The 22,547-nt window shown below is 30.1% G+C and overlaps 3 protein-coding genes across 3 annotated transcripts; all 3 read left to right on the top strand.

Moving 5' to 3' along the window:
* The first annotated feature begins 1,084 nt into the window (after positions 1 to 1,084).
* Positions 1,085 to 3,907, top strand: LOC145744153 (angiopoietin-related protein 2-like). Its single transcript, XM_082562271.1, has 6 exons — positions 1,085 to 1,406; positions 1,586 to 1,710; positions 2,090 to 2,186; positions 2,274 to 2,370; positions 2,429 to 2,496; positions 3,663 to 3,907. The coding sequence occupies exons 1-6, from the start codon at positions 1,085 to 1,087 to the stop codon at positions 3,905 to 3,907; spliced, it is 954 nt and encodes a 317-aa protein (XP_082418397.1).
* Positions 3,908 to 10,256: 6,349 nt separating this feature from the next.
* On the top strand, positions 10,257 to 12,714 carry LOC145742180 (microfibril-associated glycoprotein 4-like). Its single transcript, XM_082559959.1, has 6 exons — positions 10,257 to 10,563; positions 10,625 to 10,749; positions 10,832 to 10,928; positions 11,067 to 11,163; positions 11,520 to 11,593; positions 12,406 to 12,714. The coding sequence occupies exons 1-6, from the start codon at positions 10,272 to 10,274 to the stop codon at positions 12,648 to 12,650; spliced, it is 930 nt and encodes a 309-aa protein (XP_082416085.1). The 5' UTR covers positions 10,257 to 10,271; the 3' UTR covers positions 12,651 to 12,714.
* A 469-nt stretch (positions 12,715 to 13,183) lies between these two features.
* LOC145741868 (solute carrier family 49 member 4 homolog) lies at positions 13,184 to 21,535 on the top strand. The gene is made up of 11 exons (XM_082559538.1): positions 13,184 to 13,291; positions 13,702 to 13,900; positions 14,382 to 14,556; positions 14,840 to 14,979; positions 15,468 to 15,588; positions 16,299 to 16,434; positions 17,305 to 17,436; positions 17,580 to 17,647; positions 18,521 to 18,654; positions 18,863 to 19,042; positions 19,733 to 21,535. The coding sequence occupies exons 1-11, from the start codon at positions 13,277 to 13,279 to the stop codon at positions 19,960 to 19,962; spliced, it is 1,530 nt and encodes a 509-aa protein (XP_082415664.1). The 5' UTR covers positions 13,184 to 13,276; the 3' UTR covers positions 19,963 to 21,535.
* Positions 21,536 to 22,547: the final 1,012 nt, after the last annotated feature.

Below are 22,547 nucleotides of genomic sequence, written 5' to 3'. Positions count from 1 at the left end.
GTTGTTTACTTTTAATATTGGTCTTAACGTTGCGCTAAATTGAAAATATTTTTAATAATTTTAATTAACAATACTTTAATAATTAAAATTTTAAGGTAATTTGTATTTTATATTCTTATGTTATTATTGTAAACAAATCTTTATGTAATAACGTAACCTTAATGTAACTTTTGTTATTTTATAATGATTTATTATCGATGTTACACGGCCAATTTAAAAACGTTATCTTGATGCAGATCATTAGTTAGCCATTAACTGCTTCGAAGCGAGTTGGAAGATGTTCTCCGTCTGCTTGGGTATTTTTATTCACACTTAAGCGATTAATTTTGTATATAAATTTATCCTCGATGCGGGAAAGTCGACTACATGAACTTGAGAAACACCCTTTACTACGCCCGCTTTCTTCGCAGTTAGAGTTATTTTTAAATATATTTGTCCGTGAATTTAGCTGCTAATTTAGTGTTGACTAAGCAGCAGTTTACGAAATCGAACTTAAGACTGTGTTTTGACCACTACACCACGCTACCTGTTTACAAGTAACCGCTTAAACATCACCTAAAAGACCTAAAGGGGACTAATAAAATTTAAGGTTTTTTTTTATTAATTGCTTGAAGCGTTAAAATATCCCAGCAGACGGAGCGCGTCTTCCAACCCGCTTCGAAACGGTTAATGGATAAATAATTGGTTGCTTAAACTAAGTTTTGTTATTTTTATTACTTCAACCCAGGTTACTTTTGTCAAGTTTTTATATTGTAAACCTTCTGGTATCATATTAAATATATTTAAAGTTATATGAGCATTAACAACAAATTAATTATAGTGTTATATAGGAATATAGCGAGGATCGAACCAGGGACTTCGTGTTGTGATACCAAGTGCCACTGCGCCCCACGTGGCCACACATAACTACAATAAACAAAACTCGACCAAACACTAAAAATTTCATTTAATAAACTTATTAACTTCAAATCGAGAAAGTTAAATTTTAATGACACGACATAAAGTTTTAAGGAAAATTAACTCTAGTTTAAGATACCATTGATTTACTTATATTAGTTGTTGTGTTTTACAGAGAGTTATTAAAATGCATAAATTCTTTGTTAAATTCCTGTGCTTTGTGTTTTTGTTCGCACAAGTTCAAAACACCAGAAAAGTTGTTTTGACTTGTGGGAATAATGACGTCACAATAGCGAGGGGACCGATTGGACACCCCGGTGCTAATGGTGTTTCCGGTGCTGATGTTGTTCCAGGTGCAAATGGTGTTCCAGGTGCTGATGGTGCTCCGGGGGCTATGGGAGCTCCGGGTTCTTCCGGAGCAAAAGGGGAACCGGGAAGCTGTGATAAATGTCAGGAATTGCTTCTTAAACTGGAAAAGAAAATCTCTGGGCTTGAATCTCAGCTAAGGGGTATGAAATAATTCAAGTAAATATAAACAGAGTTTATTGCAACAAACTGGCAATATTCGAATAGCTAGGATTAACTTTACTCGGATTTAAATTCTAATAAACTGTATTAATATAATTTAAAGCTGTGCAACTCCCACATTGTAAGAATATAACCATAAACACTGTTAATGCTATTTTAGGAATGTCACCATCGGATTGTAAAGGTTTTACCAACAATGCAGAAAGCGGTGTATACAACGTTATTATAAACCAAAAGATGACCCCAGTTTATTGTGATCAAACCACAGGCGATAATGGATGGACAGTAAATATTATTAACTTTTATAATTAGTATTGTCATTTAGTTTTTTACCATTGACAAAGTTTGTTTTTGTATATATCTTTATCCTCGATGTGAGAAGGCCGAATGCCCGACCTAAATGTAGAGTAACATCAGTTACTTTGACCCAGTCTCAAATTGTCTTTGGCAGTTTGGGATTTTATAGATCATAATTGCCTGATAACTAAGCAGCTGATTAAGAGCAGGTTCAGCAGAAGTTCATACCGCTTATATCGCCTTACTTAAGGGCGCTACAGCATGAGATCACTGGGGATCGAACCCAAAACCTGATGTAGTGTAGAAAATGTTCTGACCACTACACCACGATGCCGGTTCCCAAATTAATAAACATTTTGATTTCAAGGTCATTCAAAGACGTTTCGATGGGTCTCAAGAATTTTACTTGGATTGGGATAACTACGTGAATGGTTTTGGAAACATATCGGGCGAATATTGGCTTGGTAAGTCCTTGAAATCTAATTCTTTATCTTAATTATTTATGTTAAAGTTGTCTGTTGCATATAATATATCAAGACATTTATATATAGGTCTAAATAACATTTACCAGTTGACAAAATCACGAAATTTTGAATTACGAGTTGGTTTAAACTCCTGGAATGACGAAAAAATCTTTGCAAGATACAGGTAAAACCATCAGTTAAATATTAAAGTTTTATTATATAAAAAAACTTTTATATTTTAGCAATTTTAAAGTTGGAAATCCTGAAAGTTTCTATCGATTGACCGTGGAAGGATATAGCGGTACTGCAGGTTTGTAAAATTTAATTACGTTACCTTTGATTTGTTCTATTTAATATTTTTTATAGAAAAAAGAATTAATAAATAAAGTTTTTTAAAACAAAGGACCTTTACTCTGGTACTTTGCTATAATTCTACGTTTCACAAAACAAACTTAACTTTTATTATTGTAATACTATTCGATAACATGTCTTTATCTTAATTGTTGTAATATTTTATATATATCTTTATCCTCAATGTGAAAAGTCGAATGCGCGACCTGAACATAGAGTAACAACAGTTAACCCAACCCAGTCTCGAGTTTATAGCACCTTGCTTAAGTGCGCTACAGCATAATTTCATTGGGGATCAAACTTAGGACCTTGTGTGGTGTAGAAAGTGTTCAAAAATTTTTAAAAAATTTATCTTTTTATCACATACAGCAGTTTTATTTATAATACAACACTATTCGTTCTTAAGCGCGGCGTTTACGGATAGCTCACACAAGTCATAACAACACACCCTTAACCCATGAAAATATAAAAATTCGACAGTGTGGTAAACCGGTTAAAACGTCGGACCACGGGCAAAAAGTTTTCGGGTTCAAGCCGCACCTATATGCCACACTATTCGCTCTTGAGCCCAGCGTTTACAGATAGATCAAACACGTCCTAACTACACACCTTTTACCAATAAAAATATTAAAAAAACTTATTCTCTTAAGAAATATGGAAAAAAGTATCACACGATTCAAAATGGATATAATTAATAAAAGCAGAAGTACAAAGCTACAGAGCCATACTGTTAACATTAATCAGTGTACCTAAGATAAAATTAAAACCTGGTTTTGTTTAAAAAGTTAACACAACGTATTTAGGATTGACGATTTTGAATGTCATGTAACTCTTTATGGTCACAATACCCATACACTTTTAATAATAACATCACAATGTATTGTATAAAACTATAATCCAATTTGGGTAAATAATTAATAAAAATTTTACCGTTATGACATAAAAAACAAATTAATTAAAAAAAAAAATTTTATTAAAACTTAATCCATTTTATGTTTTTTTTTTAAATAAAATATTAATAACGAATATAAAAATAATTTTTTTTTACCCTAAATTCTTATAAAAGTTGTTTAGTTTAAAACTTTTTATATTTTAGTAAATTGTTTAACTTTTATATTTATGCAGGAGATTCGATGAGTCATCTTAATGGGAGGTCGTTTTCAACATTTGATCAAGATCATGATAGGTGGAGTGGTAACTGCGCTTACAACCGCCATGGTGCTTGGTGGTATAACTTTTGTGCTCGCTCAAACTTAAACGGAGAATATCTTGTTGGGGGAGTTATAAGTCCTCGTGGCATAAATTGGTATTATTGGAAAAATAATTGGTATTCGTTTAAAAAAGCTAAAATGATGATTAGACCGTTGTAAAATATTCGTTAATTAATAATTAAAATCGATGTTTTGTAAAATAATTGTTAATTAATAATTAAAATTGATTTTTTGTAAAATATTCGTTAATTAATAATTAAAATCGATTTTTTGTAAAATATTCGTTAATTATTAATTAAAAACGATTTTTTGTAAAATATTCGTTAACTATTAATTAAAAACGATTTTTTGTAAAACATTCGTTAACTAATAATTAAAAACGATTTTTCGTAAAATATCACATATCAAACGTCAATCAAATTTGTTTACATTTATTGTTAATTTAAATATGATTATAATGTGTAAATAGTTGTGCTAATTATTATTTAACGTTGCTTTACCATTAAAATAATTCTGTAAATAATCTGTGTTTATATAAAAAATAAATCAGAAAGTTTAAATATGACGTCACAATACTTAGTTGTTCGTAACAAAGATTAATTTAAATGGAAACAATAGAATTTAAATAAATTAAAATGTTTAAAGCGCCTGGGACATCATAAAGTAACTTGACTTTGATAAAGTCGTTGGGTCTTCGAAAAAAAAAAATTAGAAAAAAAATTTTGTTATGACGTGTTTTTATAAAGTTAGGGGCGGTTGAAATCGTACTACACCAAAATCCTAACAAATTCATTGTGACGTCAGAGGTGGCCCTTAGGCCCAAAAATAGCAAATATTTTGCTGTTTGCACTGTGTTTATTTTAACTTTAAACGTATTTTTAATCAAATTTTTTATGTGTTTTTCAACAAAATGTTTAATTTGTAACTCGGGTAGCCTTGCCTACAAAAATAATATCGTATATGGTATAAAAAACATTACAAAGCTTATTAGTAGTGCGTGCGCACATTTTTATTCAAAACGGAGCGTAATTGTACAATTGCGCAGTTTACAAATAACAAAAGTTGGCAAATGATTGATTTTAAAGTTTGTTATCTTGTATTTACTACATTTACACAAAATTGTAAGTTTTAGTTTCGTATAGAAATAGTTTGTTCAACGTGAGGTAAAAAACAAAAAAAAAAAAGCTACTCGAAAATATTAAAATTGTCACAACAAATCCTTTGTGACGTTAACACTAATAACAAAGAAATACGCAGAGGACAAAATATTAAAAGTCATGGCAAAAAAGTACCTTATTTAGTCTAAATTTAAAAAGTTTCGTTTAAATATTTTGTATTTAATAAAAACTAAAAAAATACAGTGAAAACATATCTGGTCGGGGGCCGTAAGAATGCTGATGCATTAGGCAAAATGTTTAGTTTTCACGAATTCCCGGGAATCAAAAATTGTGCGTCAAATGATTCAGTTTGTGCAAACGATACGATTTTAAAAGAGTGGCAAACATCATCACGTTGTAAAATTACCTTTTTTCTAAATATTTATGTTAATATTTCAAACATTCTTATGTTTTATTATTTCTTTTAATAACTCTAAGATTTTTTTTAAATAGTCCTAACCCCATCGCATAAGTTGTCAGTAGACCACATGCCTTTACTTCCAAAAATTAGTAAAAAAAGGATAAAGCATTCTTTTAAATAAATCTAAATTAAAAACTAACTTGTGATAAGATTCCTTAATTGCATGACACCATAATTTTTTGTTCTAAACGAAATAGGCTGTTTCTAAAACCCATGGATTAAGGAAAACACCTTTAAAGCCTAGGTGTGAGCAGTTTTGCAAGCAAGCACTTTTGTTTTACTGTTCAGTTTTCTAATTTTTCTATAGCATACTGATTGGAAAACTGAACTTATACAAAAACACAGTTGTCACATGGCACTTTATTTACATAAAAACTTATTGTTAAATAAATAAAAAAACAAAAAAGACGACTTGGCTTTGCTGTTTAGCAGTAAGGCTAAGTGATACTAAATATTTTTTAAATTGTTTCTTAAAAAGCAGGAGCTACTTATAATATATATTTATTTTAACTGATTTAAGTACTTTAAATAAGTTCACAGATATTATAAACATCTTACTAGTTCATATTTTACAGCCTGCCTTCACGCAAACTTGATTTAAAATCCTTAAACACGTGTGTGCTAACAATTTCAGATTTGTTTACCCTTTCCAACTTGGCCTCAAAATACTTGGAATATAACATATATTCGAAAAAAGTTCCATTTCCCAAAAGAGATTCATTAAAAGAAACTGAATCATATTTGCCTTCTTCTTAGCAAAACATATTAACGCCGATAAACCAAAAATATTTCTGTACACGCTTAAATCAAAAATTTATTTTTTCTGTACACGCTTAAATCAAAAATTTATTTTCTTCCCAAAATGGCCACGTTAGGCTACTTCTGACGTCACAAGTAAATTCACAACGGTTCGTGGGATTTTAACAGTATTTATTTTTAAATTACTGTAACTATCCAAAACTGAAATATAATTAAGATATTTTTTGTAAATAAATTACAAAAAAATATAAACTTTTGTCGTAAATGCAAAAATATACTTTTACTAACGTTTGCAAAATGCATGTCCCAGGGGCTTTAAGTAAATTCTCTTTAAAATTTGTTTAATAAAATAAAACATTAAAATATTTAAATGTTTTAAACTTTATATCTGAATTATATTAAGTAATTTAAATTAAAATACTTGAACAAAAATTGCAACATTTACAAATATTAAATTCATTCTTTTAAAAACTAAAAATATTTAATTGGCAAATTAATAAAATAGTCACAATTTTTAATCTAATATATTTGCGTTTTAATATTACGCACATTTATTAAACCTCTTTGCAAACTTATGACGTCATATAACAGAAATTAAATGCCCCAAGCTAAAAATTTTGACATTAAATTTAAACGAATTTTTTAATCTTTAAATATCAAAATCGTAAATTTTTTAAATGTTATTTAGTTATCATTCACAGTGACTGTTATAAAATAAGCGGTTTAATTTGAAGTTCTAACGCCTTTAAGATGGTTTTAGCAAAGTAATTTAAGTGAAACTTTTTAAAAATAAATATAGTAACGATATTATATATTAAGTAGGTAAAATAGTTAATTAAGTACAGTTATAATATCAACAAGCACAACTACGATCGCCCATAACGACTGCACTGCCAAATTAAATTACTTGTGTAAACTAGTGTTACTAAATAATCTGTTACAAGCAAAACTGAATTCTAATTAGGTACTAGTTTTACTTTAGAGCAATTTAGTAACGGCCAACCGAAAGACCGATCGTAACTTTGGTACTAACCGAGTTCCAAATTAATTAAAATAGTATAAGCTTTTATTAATATATTAATAAAACATCAACAAAGATGGTCTAAAAATTTAAGACGAAGACAAATAACCAGTTATCTATAAGTAAGAGCAAAGCTACTAAATCAAAAACAAAGCTACTAAATCAAAAACAAAGCTACTAGATCAAAAACAAAGCTACTAAATCAAAAACTTAAGCTACTAAATCAAAAACAAAGGTACTGAATCAAAAACAAAGCTCCTAAATTAAAAACAAAGCTCCTAAATTAAAAACAAAGCTACTAAATCAAAAACAAAGCTACTAAATCAAAACAAAGCTACTAAATCAAAAACAAAGCTACTAGATCAAAAACAAAGCTACTAAATCAAAAACAAAGCTACTAAATCAAAACAAAGCTACTAAATCAAAAACAAAGCTACTAGATCAAAAACAAAGCTACTAAATCAAAAACAAAGCTACTAAATCAAAACAAAGCTACTAAATCAAAAGCAAAGCTACTAGATCAAAAACAAAGCTACCAAATCAAAAACAAAGCTACTAAATCAAAAACAAAGCTACTAAATCAAAAACAAAGCTACCAAATCAAAAACAAAGCTACTAAATCAAAAACAAAGCTACTAAATCAAAAACAAAGCTACCAAATCAAAGCTACTAAATCAAAAACAAAGCTACCAAATCAAAAACAAAGTTACTGAATCAAAAACAAAGCTACCAAATCAAAACAAAGCTACTAAATCAAAAACAAAGCTACCAAATCAAAAACAAAGCTACTGAATCAAAAACAAAGCTACCAAATCAAAAACGAAGCTACTAAATCAAAAACGAAGCTACTAAATCAAAAACAAAGCTACTGAATCAAAAACAAAGTTACTGAATCAAAAACAAAGCTACTAATTCAAAAACAAAGCTACTAAATTAAAAACAAAGCTACCAAATTAAAAACAAAGCTACTAAATCAAAAACAAAGTTACTGAATCAAAAACAAAGCTACCAAATCAAAAACAAAGCTACTGAATCAAAAACAAAGCTACTGAATCAAAAACAAAGCTACCAAATCAAAAACAAAGCTACTGAATCAAAAACAAAGCTACTAAATTAAAAACAAAACTACCAAATCAAAAACAAAGCTACCAAATTAAAAACAAAGCTACTAAATCAAAAACAAAGCTACTAAATCAAAAACAAAGGTACTAAATCAAAAACAAAGCTACTGAATCAAAAACAAAGCGACCAAATCAAAAACGAAGCTACTAAATCAAAAACGAAGCTACTAAATCAAAAACAAAGCTACTGAATCAAAAACAAAGTTACTAATTCAAAAACAAAGCTACTAAATCAAAAACAAAGTTACTAAATCAAAAACAAAGCTACTAAATCAAAATCAAAGCTACTAAATCAAAAACAAAGCTACTAAATTAAAAACAAAGTTACTAAATCCCAAACAAAGCTACTAAATCAAAAACAAAGCTACTGAATCAAAAACAAAGTTACTAAATCAAAAACAAAGCTACTAAATCAAACACAAAGCTCTTAAATCAAAAACAAGGCTACTGAATCAAAAACAAGGCTACTAAATCAAAAACAAAGCTACTAAATCAAAAACAAAGCTACTGAATCAAAAACAAAGCTACTAAATCAAAAACAAGGCTACTAAATCAAAAACAAAGCTACTAAATCAAAACCAAAGCTACTAAATCAAAAACAAAGCTACTAAATCAAAAACAAAGCTACTAAATCAAAAATAAAGCTAGTAGTTCAAAAGCAAAGCTACTAAATCAAAAACAAAGCTACTAAATCAAAAACAAAGCTACTAAATCAAAAACAAAGCTACCAAATCAAAAACAAAGCTACTAAATCAAAAACAAAGCTACTAAATCAAAAACAAAGCTACTAAATCAAAAACAAAGCTACCAAATCAAAAACAAAGCTACTAAATCAAAAACAAAGTTACTGAATCAAAAACAAAGCTACTAAATTAAAAACAAAGCTACCAAATTAAAAACAAAGCTACCAAATTAAAAACAAAGCTACTAAATCAAAAACTTAAGAAACATATCTCAAGTCAGAACTGCTCAAATAAAAGCAATAATCCAGTAGATTGCCTTAAAAGGATACGAAGTAATTAAGCCTGCGCTTTCAGGCAACCCGTACTAAAACGCTACAAACAAACGTTACAAAACGTTATACACTAGCAAGGTTATAAGAAAAACCCTTTGCCCACGAAAACAGTTGAACGGTACATTGTTTTAAAGCGAAAATGTTTAAGTTTAGCAGTTATGTAGTTATTGTTGTTATACTAGTGGCATTTAAAGTGTTTGCAGATGCTTAACATTTGCGTTTAGTCACTTAACAATAAAGCCGGCACCGTGGTGTAGGGGTCAGAACACTTCCTACACTACATAAGGTCCTGAGTTCGATCCCCAGTGATCTCATGCTGTAGCACCCTTGAGAAAAGCGTTATAAACAGTATGAACTTCTGCAGAGCCAGCACCTAATCAGCAGCATAATTATTGGGCAATTCTAATCAATAACATCAAAAACTACAAAATCTGACTCAAAACTAGGTTAAGGTAAGTGTTGTTACTCTATGTTTAGGTCGCGTGTTTGACCTTTCCACATCAAGGATAAATTTATATACAAAAAAGCAAAGACACTTAAACTAGTTGACAGTTGTAAACTGATTAGTTTCAGTGGTAATTATTTTTGAAAGCAGCGCGAACAAGCTAAGAATTAACTTACTTAAGTTGACTAGAATGCAATATATGTTGTTTTTCGAATATATATATTTATTCTTGGTGTGAAAAGGTCAACTTCACGACCTAAATATAGAGTAACATCAGTTACCCTGACTCAGTCTCGAGTTATTTTTGCCAGTTTAAAGATTAAAATTGCCCAATAATAAGGCTGCTGTTTAAGTGCTGGCTCAGCAGGAGTTTATACCGTTTATAGCGCCTTACTTAAGGGCGCTACAGCATGAGAGCAGGAGGAATCGAACACTGGACGTCGTGTAGTGTAGGAAGTGTTTTGACCACTACATCTAGCGAAGATTTTATATGCATATGGCTGTTAACATAACATACCAGTTTAAAGAAAAAACATGTAATTTAATTTGATGTTTTTTCTTAGGAACTATTAAAAACAAAAAACATGTTTTGTGTTAAGTTATTAGTGTTAGTGTTTTTGTTCGTACGCGGACAAAACGTCAGACAAGTTGTTTTAACTTGTGGCAACGATGACGACACCATGGTACGAAGAGAACCCGGTGCTCCCGGAAAGAGGGGACCGATTGGTCCTCCTGGAGCGAAAGGAAGTCATGAAAACTGTGATGAATGCCAAAATTTGCTGCTTGAGTTGCAAGAAAGAGTTGCTGAGCTTGAATCTTGGCGTGATTCATTTCAACAACCTCAAAATCAAATTAATAAAACCCAAACAGTAAAAAGTAAGTTAACACAAGTAACCCTTTATTAGTTTGCATATTTACCCAAATTTTTTGGTTTTAGTACCGCCTACCATGGACTGTAGGAGTCTACCCAAGAATGCAGAAAGCGGGGTATACGACATAATCATTAACAATAAAATAACACCAGTTTATTGTGATCAAACCACAGACGGTGGTGCTTGGGTGGTAAATAATATTTTAATTTCGTAATTAATATTTTTTTTATTTTTAAGTAATAACGAAGTTAAATTAACATTTTCATTCAAAGGTCATTCAAAGGCGTTTCGATGGGTCTCAAGACTTTTACTTGGATTGGGATAACTACGTGAATGGATTTGGAAACATATCGGGCGAATATTGGCTTGGTTAGTACTTCTAAATTTTAATGTATTTTAGATATATATTTTTCAGCTTTAATTTTCGCCTATTAAAATTGTTTTTACAACGCTTAATTTCTATAATAAAAACTAAGGGTAATACTAAATGTAATAAATTTAAAACAGGTTTAGATAACCTTTACCAGTTGACAAAATCAAGAAGTTTTGAGCTTAGAATAGATCTGGAAAATTTTAAAGGTTTTCAAAAATTTGCAATATATAGGTAAGATAAATGTAACTTAAATAGTTGAGTTTAATTATAAATAACCTTAACCGGCACCGTAGTGTAGTGGTAAGAACACTTGCTACACCACGATCAGGTCGTGGGTTCAATCCCCACTGCTCTCATGCTGTAGCGCCCTTGAGTAAGGCGCTATAAATGGTATGGACTCCTGCTGAGCCACCACTTAATCAGCCGATTAATTATCGGGCAATTGTAATTTATAGTATCCCAAACTGACACAGGTAACTCGAGACTGGGTCGGAGTAACTGATATTACTCCATGTTTGGGTCGAGCATTCGTCTTTTCCACATTGATAATAAAGATATATACAACAAAAAAATCTTTTAAATTCTAGCAACTTTAAAGTTGGAAATCCTGAAAGTTTGTATCGATTGACTGTGGAAGGATATAATGCCAGTAGTACTGCCGGTTTGTAAAATATAATTAAATGAATGTGAATTAATACTAAATTAATCTTAAGTTTATTTAACAAAATATTTCATTTTTTTATAACTTTTGCTGTAGTTTTGGATTTCTATAAAACTTGGCGTTGAAATTTAACATTTTTGTGTTGACTAATGATAGTTTATTGGTTAAAACACTTGGACCACTATTTTTGTAACTAAACCATGCTCTTTAAGATTTTGTGTTCGATCCCCACTGCCTTAGTGATGTAGTGCCATTAGAAAATCCTCTATAAACTATGACAAATTAGCAGCTTCATTATCAGGCAATTATATACAATAATGTTCCAAACTGCCAATGGAACTCAAGACTGGGTCGGGGTTTCTAATGTTACCCATGTTTAGGCTGTGAAGTCAGCTTTTCCATATCAGGAATGAATAAATTTAAACTTGTAAATAGAAAAAGAAGTTAATAGAGAATACAACATAAGACTGGGTCGTAGTAATTAAATTTACGTGAAATTTAACATGAAACAACGTTTTTTTTTATATATATCTTTATCCTCGATGTGGAAAGGTCGAATGCGCGACTTAAACATAGAGTAACAACAGTTACTCTGATCTAGTCTCGAGTTACCTGTGGCAGTTTGGGATATTTTAGATTATAATTGCTCGGTAATTATGCTGCTGATTAAGTGCTGGCTCAGCAGGAGTTCATCCTGTTTATAGCGCCTTACTCAAGGGCGCTACAGCACGAGATCAGAGGGGATTGAACCCACGACCTCATGTGTTTTTAAACATAGGAAAAATAAGTATAATTTAACAATTGCTATTTAGGTGATTCATTGACAAGTCAAAATAAAAGACCATTTACAACGTTTGATCAAGATCACGATATTTCGCCAGATCAGAATTGCGCTGTTTTCCATCATGCTGCCTGGTGGTATGTAGCCTGTGGTAACTCAAACTTGAACGGAGAATATCTTGCTGGGGGAGTTGATGACCTTCGTGGCATATTCTGGTTTAGCTGGCAAGAATATAAATCTCTAAAAAAGGCGCAAATGATGATTAGATCTGTGTAATAAAATGTTAAAAGCAATAATTAATAAAAGTTGTAAATTTGGGATTAATAAAAACATTTTTTTAAAAGTATTATTTCTGTTATTGATTTTCAAATAATAGATATTTTGAAACTGTAATTAGAATTTTAAAACTAAAATGTCTAAGTGTAATATTATAGGAATTAAATCAATTGTTTTACTAATATATATTCTATTTTTACAAGAATCTAAAACGATTTCTGCAATAACTAAATAAAACAATATTTAATAATAAAGATTTCAACTAAATAAGTAACTTTTTAAACAAAGTTTGAGGTTTTTTAAAAGTTTATTGACATTTTTTAAATTTAAAAGAATTACAAATATAACTTTAAATGTCAAAAAATTAAAGTTTTTTTTTAAATAATTGAGGATAAAGATATCTAATGACGTATTAATTGGACCATAACGTTGTAAACAAAACTCATTTTAGCGGAAGACTTGCAAAACAATTTTTTTTATTGAACTTTAAGCTTTCGGCAATTCTAATTTATAATTTTTTTAACAAGAAGTATGCTAAGTTGTTGATGTTAGTTTGTGCAATGTTAGTTAAACGTCAAAACTTGATCGAAGCATCGGGAAATTAAGAAATCAAAATATTAGAAAAAATGGATTTACCGCAGGTTAGAAAATTAATTGAGAATATTTTTAAATTTATTTTTGAATTACAAATTAAATTCAAATAAAAATGCAGCTTTAATTAAAAGTGGCTGGCTAAAAGGTATATTTTTTTATATTTAAACCTCACAATATTCATTATAATTACAAGATGGGGTTAAATTAATAATAAAGTCTCTTATTTTTAGTAAAATTAAAGTGTTTGTTCGGTGTAACTAAGTTTATAAATGCGAAAAGGGCGAAATTTTTTTACCTTTTTCCAATCTTTTTTTCTGAATTCTGCTCTTTTCTGCATTCATTTTAGTACTACTTATTCAAACCGACGGTCGACGCTAATAGAGCTCCTTTTTATGTTTTTTTGATGGTTAAACATCTAAAGATTTGATTTTTTTAAAGTTTTTTGTTTTGCTTGCAGTCAGACAAATCAACTAATGATGAACTACTATCAAACAACAACGAAAACTCAAGATTAATCTCGAAAAAATGCACAAAATATTGGTATCGCTGGTATATTTGCATCTTGTTTTCACTTCTAGGGATGTTTCAGGGCGCAATCTGGAACACTTGGAGTCCAATCGATGACTCGGCTGAATTTGCACTTGGGTTTACAACCAGTAAATGTTGTTTATGTTTTATTTAAATAGGCAACGTTTTTAGTAATTTTTACTGCTTTTTAAAGCCTAATTTGTAACCAATACTGTTCTATCATAAACATAAAGTAAAATTTGTAACTCTAACTCAGTCTTAACTTTTGAAGCTGGGAATAATAGTGATTGTAATTGCCCTATAGTTCTGATAAGCAACAGTGTGGTGCAGTGGTCAGAACACTTGGCTTTACTACATAAGATTCTGCATTTGATTCACACTGCTCTTATGTTGTAGCCTAAAGTAAGGCGCTATAAACAGTATAAACTTTTGCTAAGCCAACACTTAATTAGCAGATAAATTTTTGGGCGATTATAATCTTTAATATCTAAACTGCAAAAGTCAACTAAAGACTGAATTGTGGTAATGGATGTAACTCTTTGATAGAAGCTGTATAATCAAACTGAAGGCTGTTTTTCTTATGTTAACGAATATGTTTTTAATTTTTAGATGATATAGAACTCTTAACAAACTGGGGCCCTATATCTTTCCTTATTTGTATGCCAATTTACATGTGGCTACTTGATAACAAGGGGTTACGTGTTTCTGTGCTCTCTGGTGCCTTTTTTGTTGCAGTCGGAACTGGATTGAGATGTTTACCACTAGATGTCAATATACTTCGATAGTAAGCTATCAGTTAATTGAAAATTTTGTTTGTGTAAATGTTCTTGAAGTTTCTTGATTATAAATAAAGGAGCTTAATGTTTATTTGTATATATATATATGTGTGTGTGTGCACTGGCGTCGATGCTGATAGTGCAAGGAGTGGACGCACCCCCATTTATAAATTTAATAAGTGTTGAATATATGTGGCACCTCTGGGATATTTGCAAAATATTGCAATTTCATCAATATTACCCAATTTACTTTTTTTTTCCAGTAAGCTTTTTTTAATTTTTTTACTCAAGTTTTGTTCATGTCGGGCAAATATTAAATGGAATAGCCGGATGTCCTGTGATGGCAATCCCACCTCTGCTTTCTAATGTCTGGTTTCCACCAAATGAGAGGATAACTGCTACCGGGGTCGCAACCTTGTTTAATTATATGGGTGAGTCTAAAATAGGGGAGAAATATAAAATTATATATGCTTTGTTTTATTAAAAAAATTATCTACAATTGTTAATTTTGGGTAATTTATTCTCGATGTGAAAAGGTCGACTGTACAACCTAAACTTAGAGTAACACTCATTACCCAGACCCAGTCTCGAGTTGCTCTTTTCAGTTTAAAATATTGCTTGTTATAATTGCCCGATAAACCTATGGCCTACACCAAACTACACCAAACCGAATTATAACTTACTAAAATATTTACTTTATTTATTTTTGCAAAATAGTAGCATTTATTGTTTATAGTTTGTTAAATTAATTTTTATTAAGTATATTTAATTTAAGTTACTCATTTACAAAACTCAACTATAATTAATTAAAATTACATTTTATAACTTTTAGTTGTCATTTTATGGATAATATGTTCTTACCTCCTGTTTTATTGTTTAAAAATTAGATTTAAAATATTCTTAAATGTTAAATTTATAGGTACTGGTGTTGCATATATTATTGGACCACTTTTTATTCAAGAACCTCCAGCAAATTATACTTATATGCCTCAATGTATGTATCCATCTCAGCCTAACTGTTCAGAAGTCTACCTTATTAGGTAAATATGTTTGCTGCTTTTTCAAGCCATAAATGTATAAAAACTGTAATAGATCATGACAGCAATTTTTAGAAGTAAGCATAAGGACATTTTAATAATGGAAATAGTTGTGATAAAATGTGTATTTTTATCGGAAAGGATGTGCTGTTGTGACATGTTTAAGCTATCTATAAACACTAAGTTCAAGGGTGATTAATGTGGCTTAAATTCAAAACCTTTCGGCCTTATGGCTAACATTCCACCCACACTTCCATACCTCAACCAACATTACTAACTCATGTTTTTTTGAGTATTTGCATATATTTTGTTTGTTATTTGCAAGTAAATACATTTAGATGCCTACTTGGCAGCAGTGGGAATTAAACCTAAGACTTAATGTGTGCCCAAACCACAACTAATAATAACCAATAGTGTGGTGTAGTGGTCAGAACATTTGGCTTCACTACATCAGGTTCTTGGTTCCATCTTCACTGCTTTTATGCTGAAGCGCTCTTGAGCAAGAAGCTATGACCGGCTTGAACTTTTGCTGAGCTAACACTTGATCAGCAGCATATTTATCGGGCAAATATAATCTATAATATTTAAACTGCGGAAGTCAGCTCGAGACTGGGTTGGGGTAACAAATGTTGCTCTATGTTATAGTCATTACGTAACCCTTCCAACTTCGAGGATTAATTCAAAAAAGTTTTATTTCATATTTATGTGAATAGGAAACAAATTAACGATGTGATGTACCTGGAGTTTGGAGTTGCTGCCGCTATTTTCCTCTCAGCTCTTTATTTCTTCCCCAGCAAACCTCCAACTCCACCTAGCGTCTCAGCATCAACACAGAGAATGGGACTCAAAGTAAATATTTTTTATCCTCGTTTTAAAACTAGAATTAATACTGAAGTTGAAAATTTGAATTTTAGAATGTTAAGTTTTTTTTTGAAGAACTATTTTTAAAGAAGGGTTTTAGGTAAATGGTGTATATTTGAAAATATATTTATTGTAAGTAAAATAGGATTTTTATGCATATCATTTTAATGTCAGTAATTTTTAACTTCCTAATAAATTTAATTTGTTGCATCATAGTAAATAAAGCAGGTAATATCAATATTATCTGCAAACAATGTAATTGTTAAAAACAACACATTAACACAATGCCGATTATTAACTAAAAAGCACTGTTAGGTCATGACCTAATTTTTGCAACATTTTTTTAGAAATGTTTTATTTTTAATTTTAAAATAGTTTTTGATTTTAATAAAGTTTTGGTATTGGAATGGAATTTAAATGTTTTTTTACATAAATATTTATATACATTCCATGTCTAACTTATATATAAATATTTTATATTTACTCTGTATATTAATATAGGTTATTTTTTTATTATAATAATTAATATAATGTTTTTGGTACTTTTATTGTTTTCTTACCTTACTTTACAGGTTTAAAAATTTTAAAAAAATTCTTAAGTTTCCACCTTTATTAATAGAAAAAGTAAATTAAATACAATGTAGCTAATAGACAATGTATGCTCAAATTTAAAGGCCTATAAAATAAATAAAACTGCTGTTTGTGATGCATCGGTAAATTATCACAGGCAAATATTAGTTAAGAGTTGCAACTTGCAACCATTACAACAAATAAAATCCTGACTGTAGGGTTGGCATTTGACCAGTATTATTACATTTTTATTAAAATTTTTTTAAATTTTGTTAAACTTTTTTCTAGGATGGTTTATTACAGTTACGTCATATTCCAGAATTTTGGTTCGTTGTCGCGGTAACAGCTTTAAGTTTTGGTACTTGGGGTGGTTGGGCTGGTGCCATGCCTTTATTACTCAAACCATTAAATATTAACCAAGTAAGTGGTTGTTTTTACGTTAATAATATGGTTAATTATCAACCATTTAATAATATGGTTAATTTTAAACCACATAAAATACGGTTAATTTTTACCCCTTTTAAAATATGGTTAATTTTTTTTTAAAATTGGTTTTATTCTAGGATGAAGATGGTTTTATTGGTTTTCTTATGACAGTGGTTGGTTGTATTGTAGGCATGTTTGTGGGTTGGTAAGTATGGTGTTTAATTATTGGTAAGGATTTTTTAAATAATTTAATATATGGTGTTTAAAGGTGGTAGTTGTGTTTAAAGGTGGACAGATGTCATGGTTTTATGTTGTCATGTGTAATAGTTAAAAATTATGGTGTTTTTTTGGTTAGTAAATATGGTGTTTTTGTGTGAAAAAAATGGTGTAAAAAAATTATGATGTTTCTTAATTAATATGGTGTTTATTGGTCAGTAATTATGTTGTTTCTTGATAATTAGTATGGTGTTTATTGGTTAGTTTGAGTGATGGTTTTGGGTAATAAATATGGTGTTATTTGCTTAATGATTATGGTGCTTTTTGTAATAATAATGGTGTTTTTTTTGTAATAAATATGGTGTTAAATGGTTAATAACTGAGTGTTTATTGGTTTAAAGTAATGGTGTTTACCAAGAATTAATATAATGTTTATGGCTTATTGGTTATGGTGTTTTGTTAGTGATAAATATGGCGATTATTGTATAGTAATTTTTGTGTTTATTTATTAGTAAATATGGTGTTTTTGTGTGAAATATGGTGTTTATTGGTCAATAATTATGGTGTTTTTTGATAATTGATATGGTGTTCATTGCTTCTTAATCATGGCTGTTCTTGGTTGGTAGTTTGGTGCTTACTGGTAAATATAGTGTTTTTTGCTTATAAATTATGGTCTTTACTGGTTAACAAATATGGTGTTTGTTTAATTTAAGAAATAGAATTTGGTGTAAAATAACATTTTTAAACATGATTTAAACTGAATTAAAACCAATTTATTTCTGTAAAATTAACTGTGATGCCATTTATTAACATTTAGCTTTTAAAAACCAATTTTTAGTTTAAAACTTTAAACTATTTTCAGGTTCACAGATCGTTTAAAAGGCAGAATGAAAGTTGTCATAGTTTTTCTTTTAACAATTTGTTTCATTATGTTCCTTTATTTTGTAATAATAGCCAACAAATGGTTTCATTTTGAACCCTTTGTTCCTCACAAAGGTAATAATAATTATTTAAATAAAACTAAAATTTGTTTTATTTATTAACAAAATTAATTGGGTATCATAACTTAATATATATTAATAAATAATTTAATAAACGATAAAAAAAATAGAACTATATTATCGCAAATATTAAATAAAATAATATTATTTAAATAATTTAAACGATTTATTTTAAATTAAAATTTGATCCTTTAATAATGCAGCTAATATTTGGGTTACGGTAATAATTCTAAGTACTGGGATGAATGGTGCTGTCCCAGTTGGCATGGAACTAGCAGCAGATTCAGCGTACCCTGTTAGCGAGGGCACTTCCACCTCAATAGTTGTCTGGTTTTACAACCTTCTCTCTTTCGTGTTTTTGTTAACTTTAAATGTATCTTCAAGTAAGTTTTGTTTTTTGATTAGGTCCTATTTTTTGAATAAATTTTATTTTAGAATATTTTTAAGAAAAGGTTACAAATTAAAGTTGCTTTATTAAAATTTTTGGATTTCGTATGCCGTCCGGTTCTAGACAAAACATAATTACACTACAGCTCTCCTAAATTCTCTCGTCTGGATTATGGTGCGAGGGAATTCTCTCCTATGGTAAACGGAACGTTGTTTTGTCTAAAACCGGACAACATACTATACTCAAATTTTTGGATAGGATAACTAACACTGACAAAATAAAAACATAATTAATTACTTTGAATTTTTAACTAAGTTTTTTTGTATTTTGCCTGGTTGTGGGGCATGAGAAATTTTAGTTCTAGAAAATACAAAACTAGGGTTTTTAAGTTAAATATACGAGATTAACAAATTCAAAACATTATTAATTGCTAAACAGTTATTACATTTTAGGATTTTTTTGCTTTTTTTTAATTCAGCTGAATAATTATTTAATTTTTCAAGTTCCTTTTGCAATTTTTTTGGCAAAATTACACATCAAACTTGAAACATCAGGTCTTAAGGAAGTATAGCAGGACGGCATGGGAATCGAACTCTAGGCCTAAGTAACAAAGCAAAAAACGTGAATCTAATGCGATAAGTTGATTATTTCTTATTTCGTTTTTCATAAAATTTAATTTTTTAAGGTCCAACTTTTGCGAACTATTTAATGTTAGGAGGATTATTTGTTTCTCTTCCTCTCCTTTTATTTGGAGCTCGGTCCGGTAACCGTCGGTTACAACTTGACCATGCTAATGGCATCATCAATGATGTCATCAAGACACCTAGTGGTTATGGTTCGATTGTTGATGTTAATACCAATAGTGAAGGGAAAAGTGGGTTAGATGATTTGTTTGGTAATGAATCGAACGCTTAAAATTTTGATAAACTTTGTTTTGATTAATTTTGGTTTGTTTGAAAAATTTAAAATAATTTTCGGGTAAAAATTAGAGCTGATTTGTTTATTTTTTTGGTTGAATCACCCAAAACTAAACTTTTAACGAGGTAGAAAAAAAACATTTTTTTCAGTATTCCAAAATTATTATTTTTTTAAAAACATTGACATTAATTGAGGTTAACTATGCACTTTATTTAAATTATTAGTATAATTTTTCTTTTTTTTTCAGTTATAGATTTCTATTTTTTGTGCAATAAGTTTGAAATAAATGGTATTTGGTACGAAGTTATAATGTGGTCCTACTTATTACCACACAGGACTACACAGGACCACACAGGACCACACAGAACCACACAGGACCACACAGAACCACACAAGACTACACAGAACCACACAGAATCACACAGAACTACACAGAACCACACAGGACTACACAGAACCACACAGAACCACACAGGACTACACAGAACCACACAGGACCACACAGAACCACACAGGACCACACATAACCACACAGGACCACACAGAACCACACAGGACTACACAGAACCACACAGAATCACACAGAACTACACAGAACCACACAGGACTACACAGAACCACACAGAACCACACAGGACCACACAGAACCACACAGGACTACACAGAACCACACAGAATCACACAGAACCACACAGAATCACACAGAACTACACAGGACCACACAGGACCACACAGAACCACACAGGACCACACAGAACCACACAGGACTACACAGAACCACACAGAATCACACAGAACTACACAGAACCACACAGGACTACACAGAACCACACACAACCACACAGGACTACACAGGACCACACAGGACTACACAGAACCACACAGAACCACACAGAATCACACAGAACCACACAGAATCACACAAAACCACACAGGACCACACAGAACCACACAGGACTACACAGAACCACACAGAATCACACAGAATCACACAGGACTACACAGAATTACACAGAATCACACAGGACTACACAGGACTACACAGAACCACACAGAATCACACGGTACCACACAGAACCACACAGAATACGTTGACAGTTTATTTTGCGATACTGTTATTTGATAAACACCAAATATCGACAATGAGACACTTTTTATTAACCCCACCTCCAACCCTTTTTTGGGAAATACCCTTGATTGCCCTAAATACAAAAAACAGTCTAACAATTTATTTTTTTTATATTTTTTTGTCCTGTGTGGTAAATGTATGGCCTGTGCGGTCTGTGTGGTTAATTAGTAGGACCGTTTATAATATAATAACTGTGATTGAAATTATTATTTTTATTCTTGTTTGTTCAATTTTGCTGTCTAAATTGATTTATTAACATAATATTAAAAACGTCATCTACTGATATTAAGACACTTTTTATTTACCCCATTTAAGAAATGCGACCAAAATTTTGGTAAAAGGTTGTTTTCAAAAATTTTTAGTTTTTCAGGAATATGTTTATTTATTAATTATTCTTTTTTAAATTAAAAACAGTGTTAAACTTGGCCTATTTATTTTTTTGCTTCCACTGAAAGTATTGTTTAATATTATCACTTATTTATGTAAAGAAATTGCCTTATGTTAAGTTTGGTTAACCAATAAACTAATCATCATATTAACTAATTAGTGCAAAAACGCGGCGCTTATCGTCTTAAGCTTAAAAATCAATAGTTTTTGATTTATTTTTTTTTAATTTTAGACAATTTATAAAAAAAAAATTTTAATTTTTTTTTTTTTTGACAAAAACGTCGTGCCGCTAGTTGATGCTCGAGCGCAAGCAAGAGAGCAACTCCATGACAGTTGTGACGTCACACTGAAATAAAGTTGAGCTCCTAAAAGCACCCAGCCAGCGGTTACGTCATGTTGCTAATAGCAATGTCGATTTTACGTTTCCAAAAAAAAATCAAAAAAAAAAAATTTTTTTTTGATGATTTTAATTTTATCTAAAGTTATTTAAACTCCAAAATTTAATATTTCATTTTTTGTTTATTTTAAAACAGAAAAACGAGTTTTTAGGTTATCCAAACTAAATTATGTTTACTCTATCTCGGGTTTGTCCTTTTTAAATTTGATAAATTAGCGAAAACAACTTTTAATAAAACTCCGCTACTGCTAAATTACGGTTATCGAAATGAACCTTATTTTTCGACTTCAGTTTAATTTAAAATAGTTGTTATAGCAACACATGGAGGTTGGTATTTTGTTAAAATATTGATTTAACTCTCCTTTTTAACAGTCCCGCTATATTTCGTTCTAAAGTACATTCATCTATACTGTTGCGAGCTTTAAAATAATAAAATGATGTTTTTTTAGTTTTATTCAAGCGTTTATTAAGAAACTGTTGCCGTTAGAAAGCTTTTTGTTGGCAACCGAGCGTTTAAAAACAAGCTCGCTACTAGAAAAACAAAAAAAAAACATTCTTGTAAAACACGCGATTTTAAATTTAAAAATTTGCTAAAAGTTTATCGTTTTTCTTAATTAAAAAAATACGAACCTAAATTGCCGGATTTGATTAATTAATTTGACCCAAATT

The sequence above is a fragment of the Corella eumyota genome, chromosome 2 (genome assembly GCF_963082875.1).
Source record: "Corella eumyota chromosome 2, kaCorEumy4.1, whole genome shotgun sequence".
Lineage (NCBI taxonomy): Eukaryota > Metazoa > Chordata > Ascidiacea > Phlebobranchia > Corellidae > Corella > Corella eumyota.
Note: the sequence above shows the minus strand (reverse complement) of the source record. Positions and strands in the feature narration are given on the sequence as shown.

Coding starts and splice junctions, on each gene's coding strand:
- LOC145744153 (XM_082562271.1), top strand. CDS start 1,085: ATGCATAAATTCTTTGTTAAATTCCTGTGCTTTGTGTTTTTGTTCGCA. Junction 1,407..1,585: donor GCTTGAATCTCAGCTAAGGG/GTATGAAATAAT, acceptor ATGCTATTTTAG/GAATGTCACCATCGGATTGT. Junction 1,711..2,089: donor CAGGCGATAATGGATGGACA/GTAAATATTATT, acceptor TTTGATTTCAAG/GTCATTCAAAGACGTTTCGA.
- LOC145742180 (XM_082559959.1), top strand. CDS start 10,272: ATGTTTTGTGTTAAGTTATTAGTGTTAGTGTTTTTGTTCGTACGCGGA. Junction 10,750..10,831: donor CAGACGGTGGTGCTTGGGTG/GTAAATAATATT, acceptor TTTCATTCAAAG/GTCATTCAAAGGCGTTTCGA. Junction 11,594..12,405: donor TAATGCCAGTAGTACTGCCG/GTTTGTAAAATA, acceptor ATTGCTATTTAG/GTGATTCATTGACAAGTCAA.
- LOC145741868 (XM_082559538.1), top strand. Junction 16,435..17,304: donor CACAGAGAATGGGACTCAAA/GTAAATATTTTT, acceptor ACTTTTTTCTAG/GATGGTTTATTACAGTTACG. Junction 17,437..17,579: donor AACCATTAAATATTAACCAA/GTAAGTGGTTGT, acceptor GTTTTATTCTAG/GATGAAGATGGTTTTATTGG.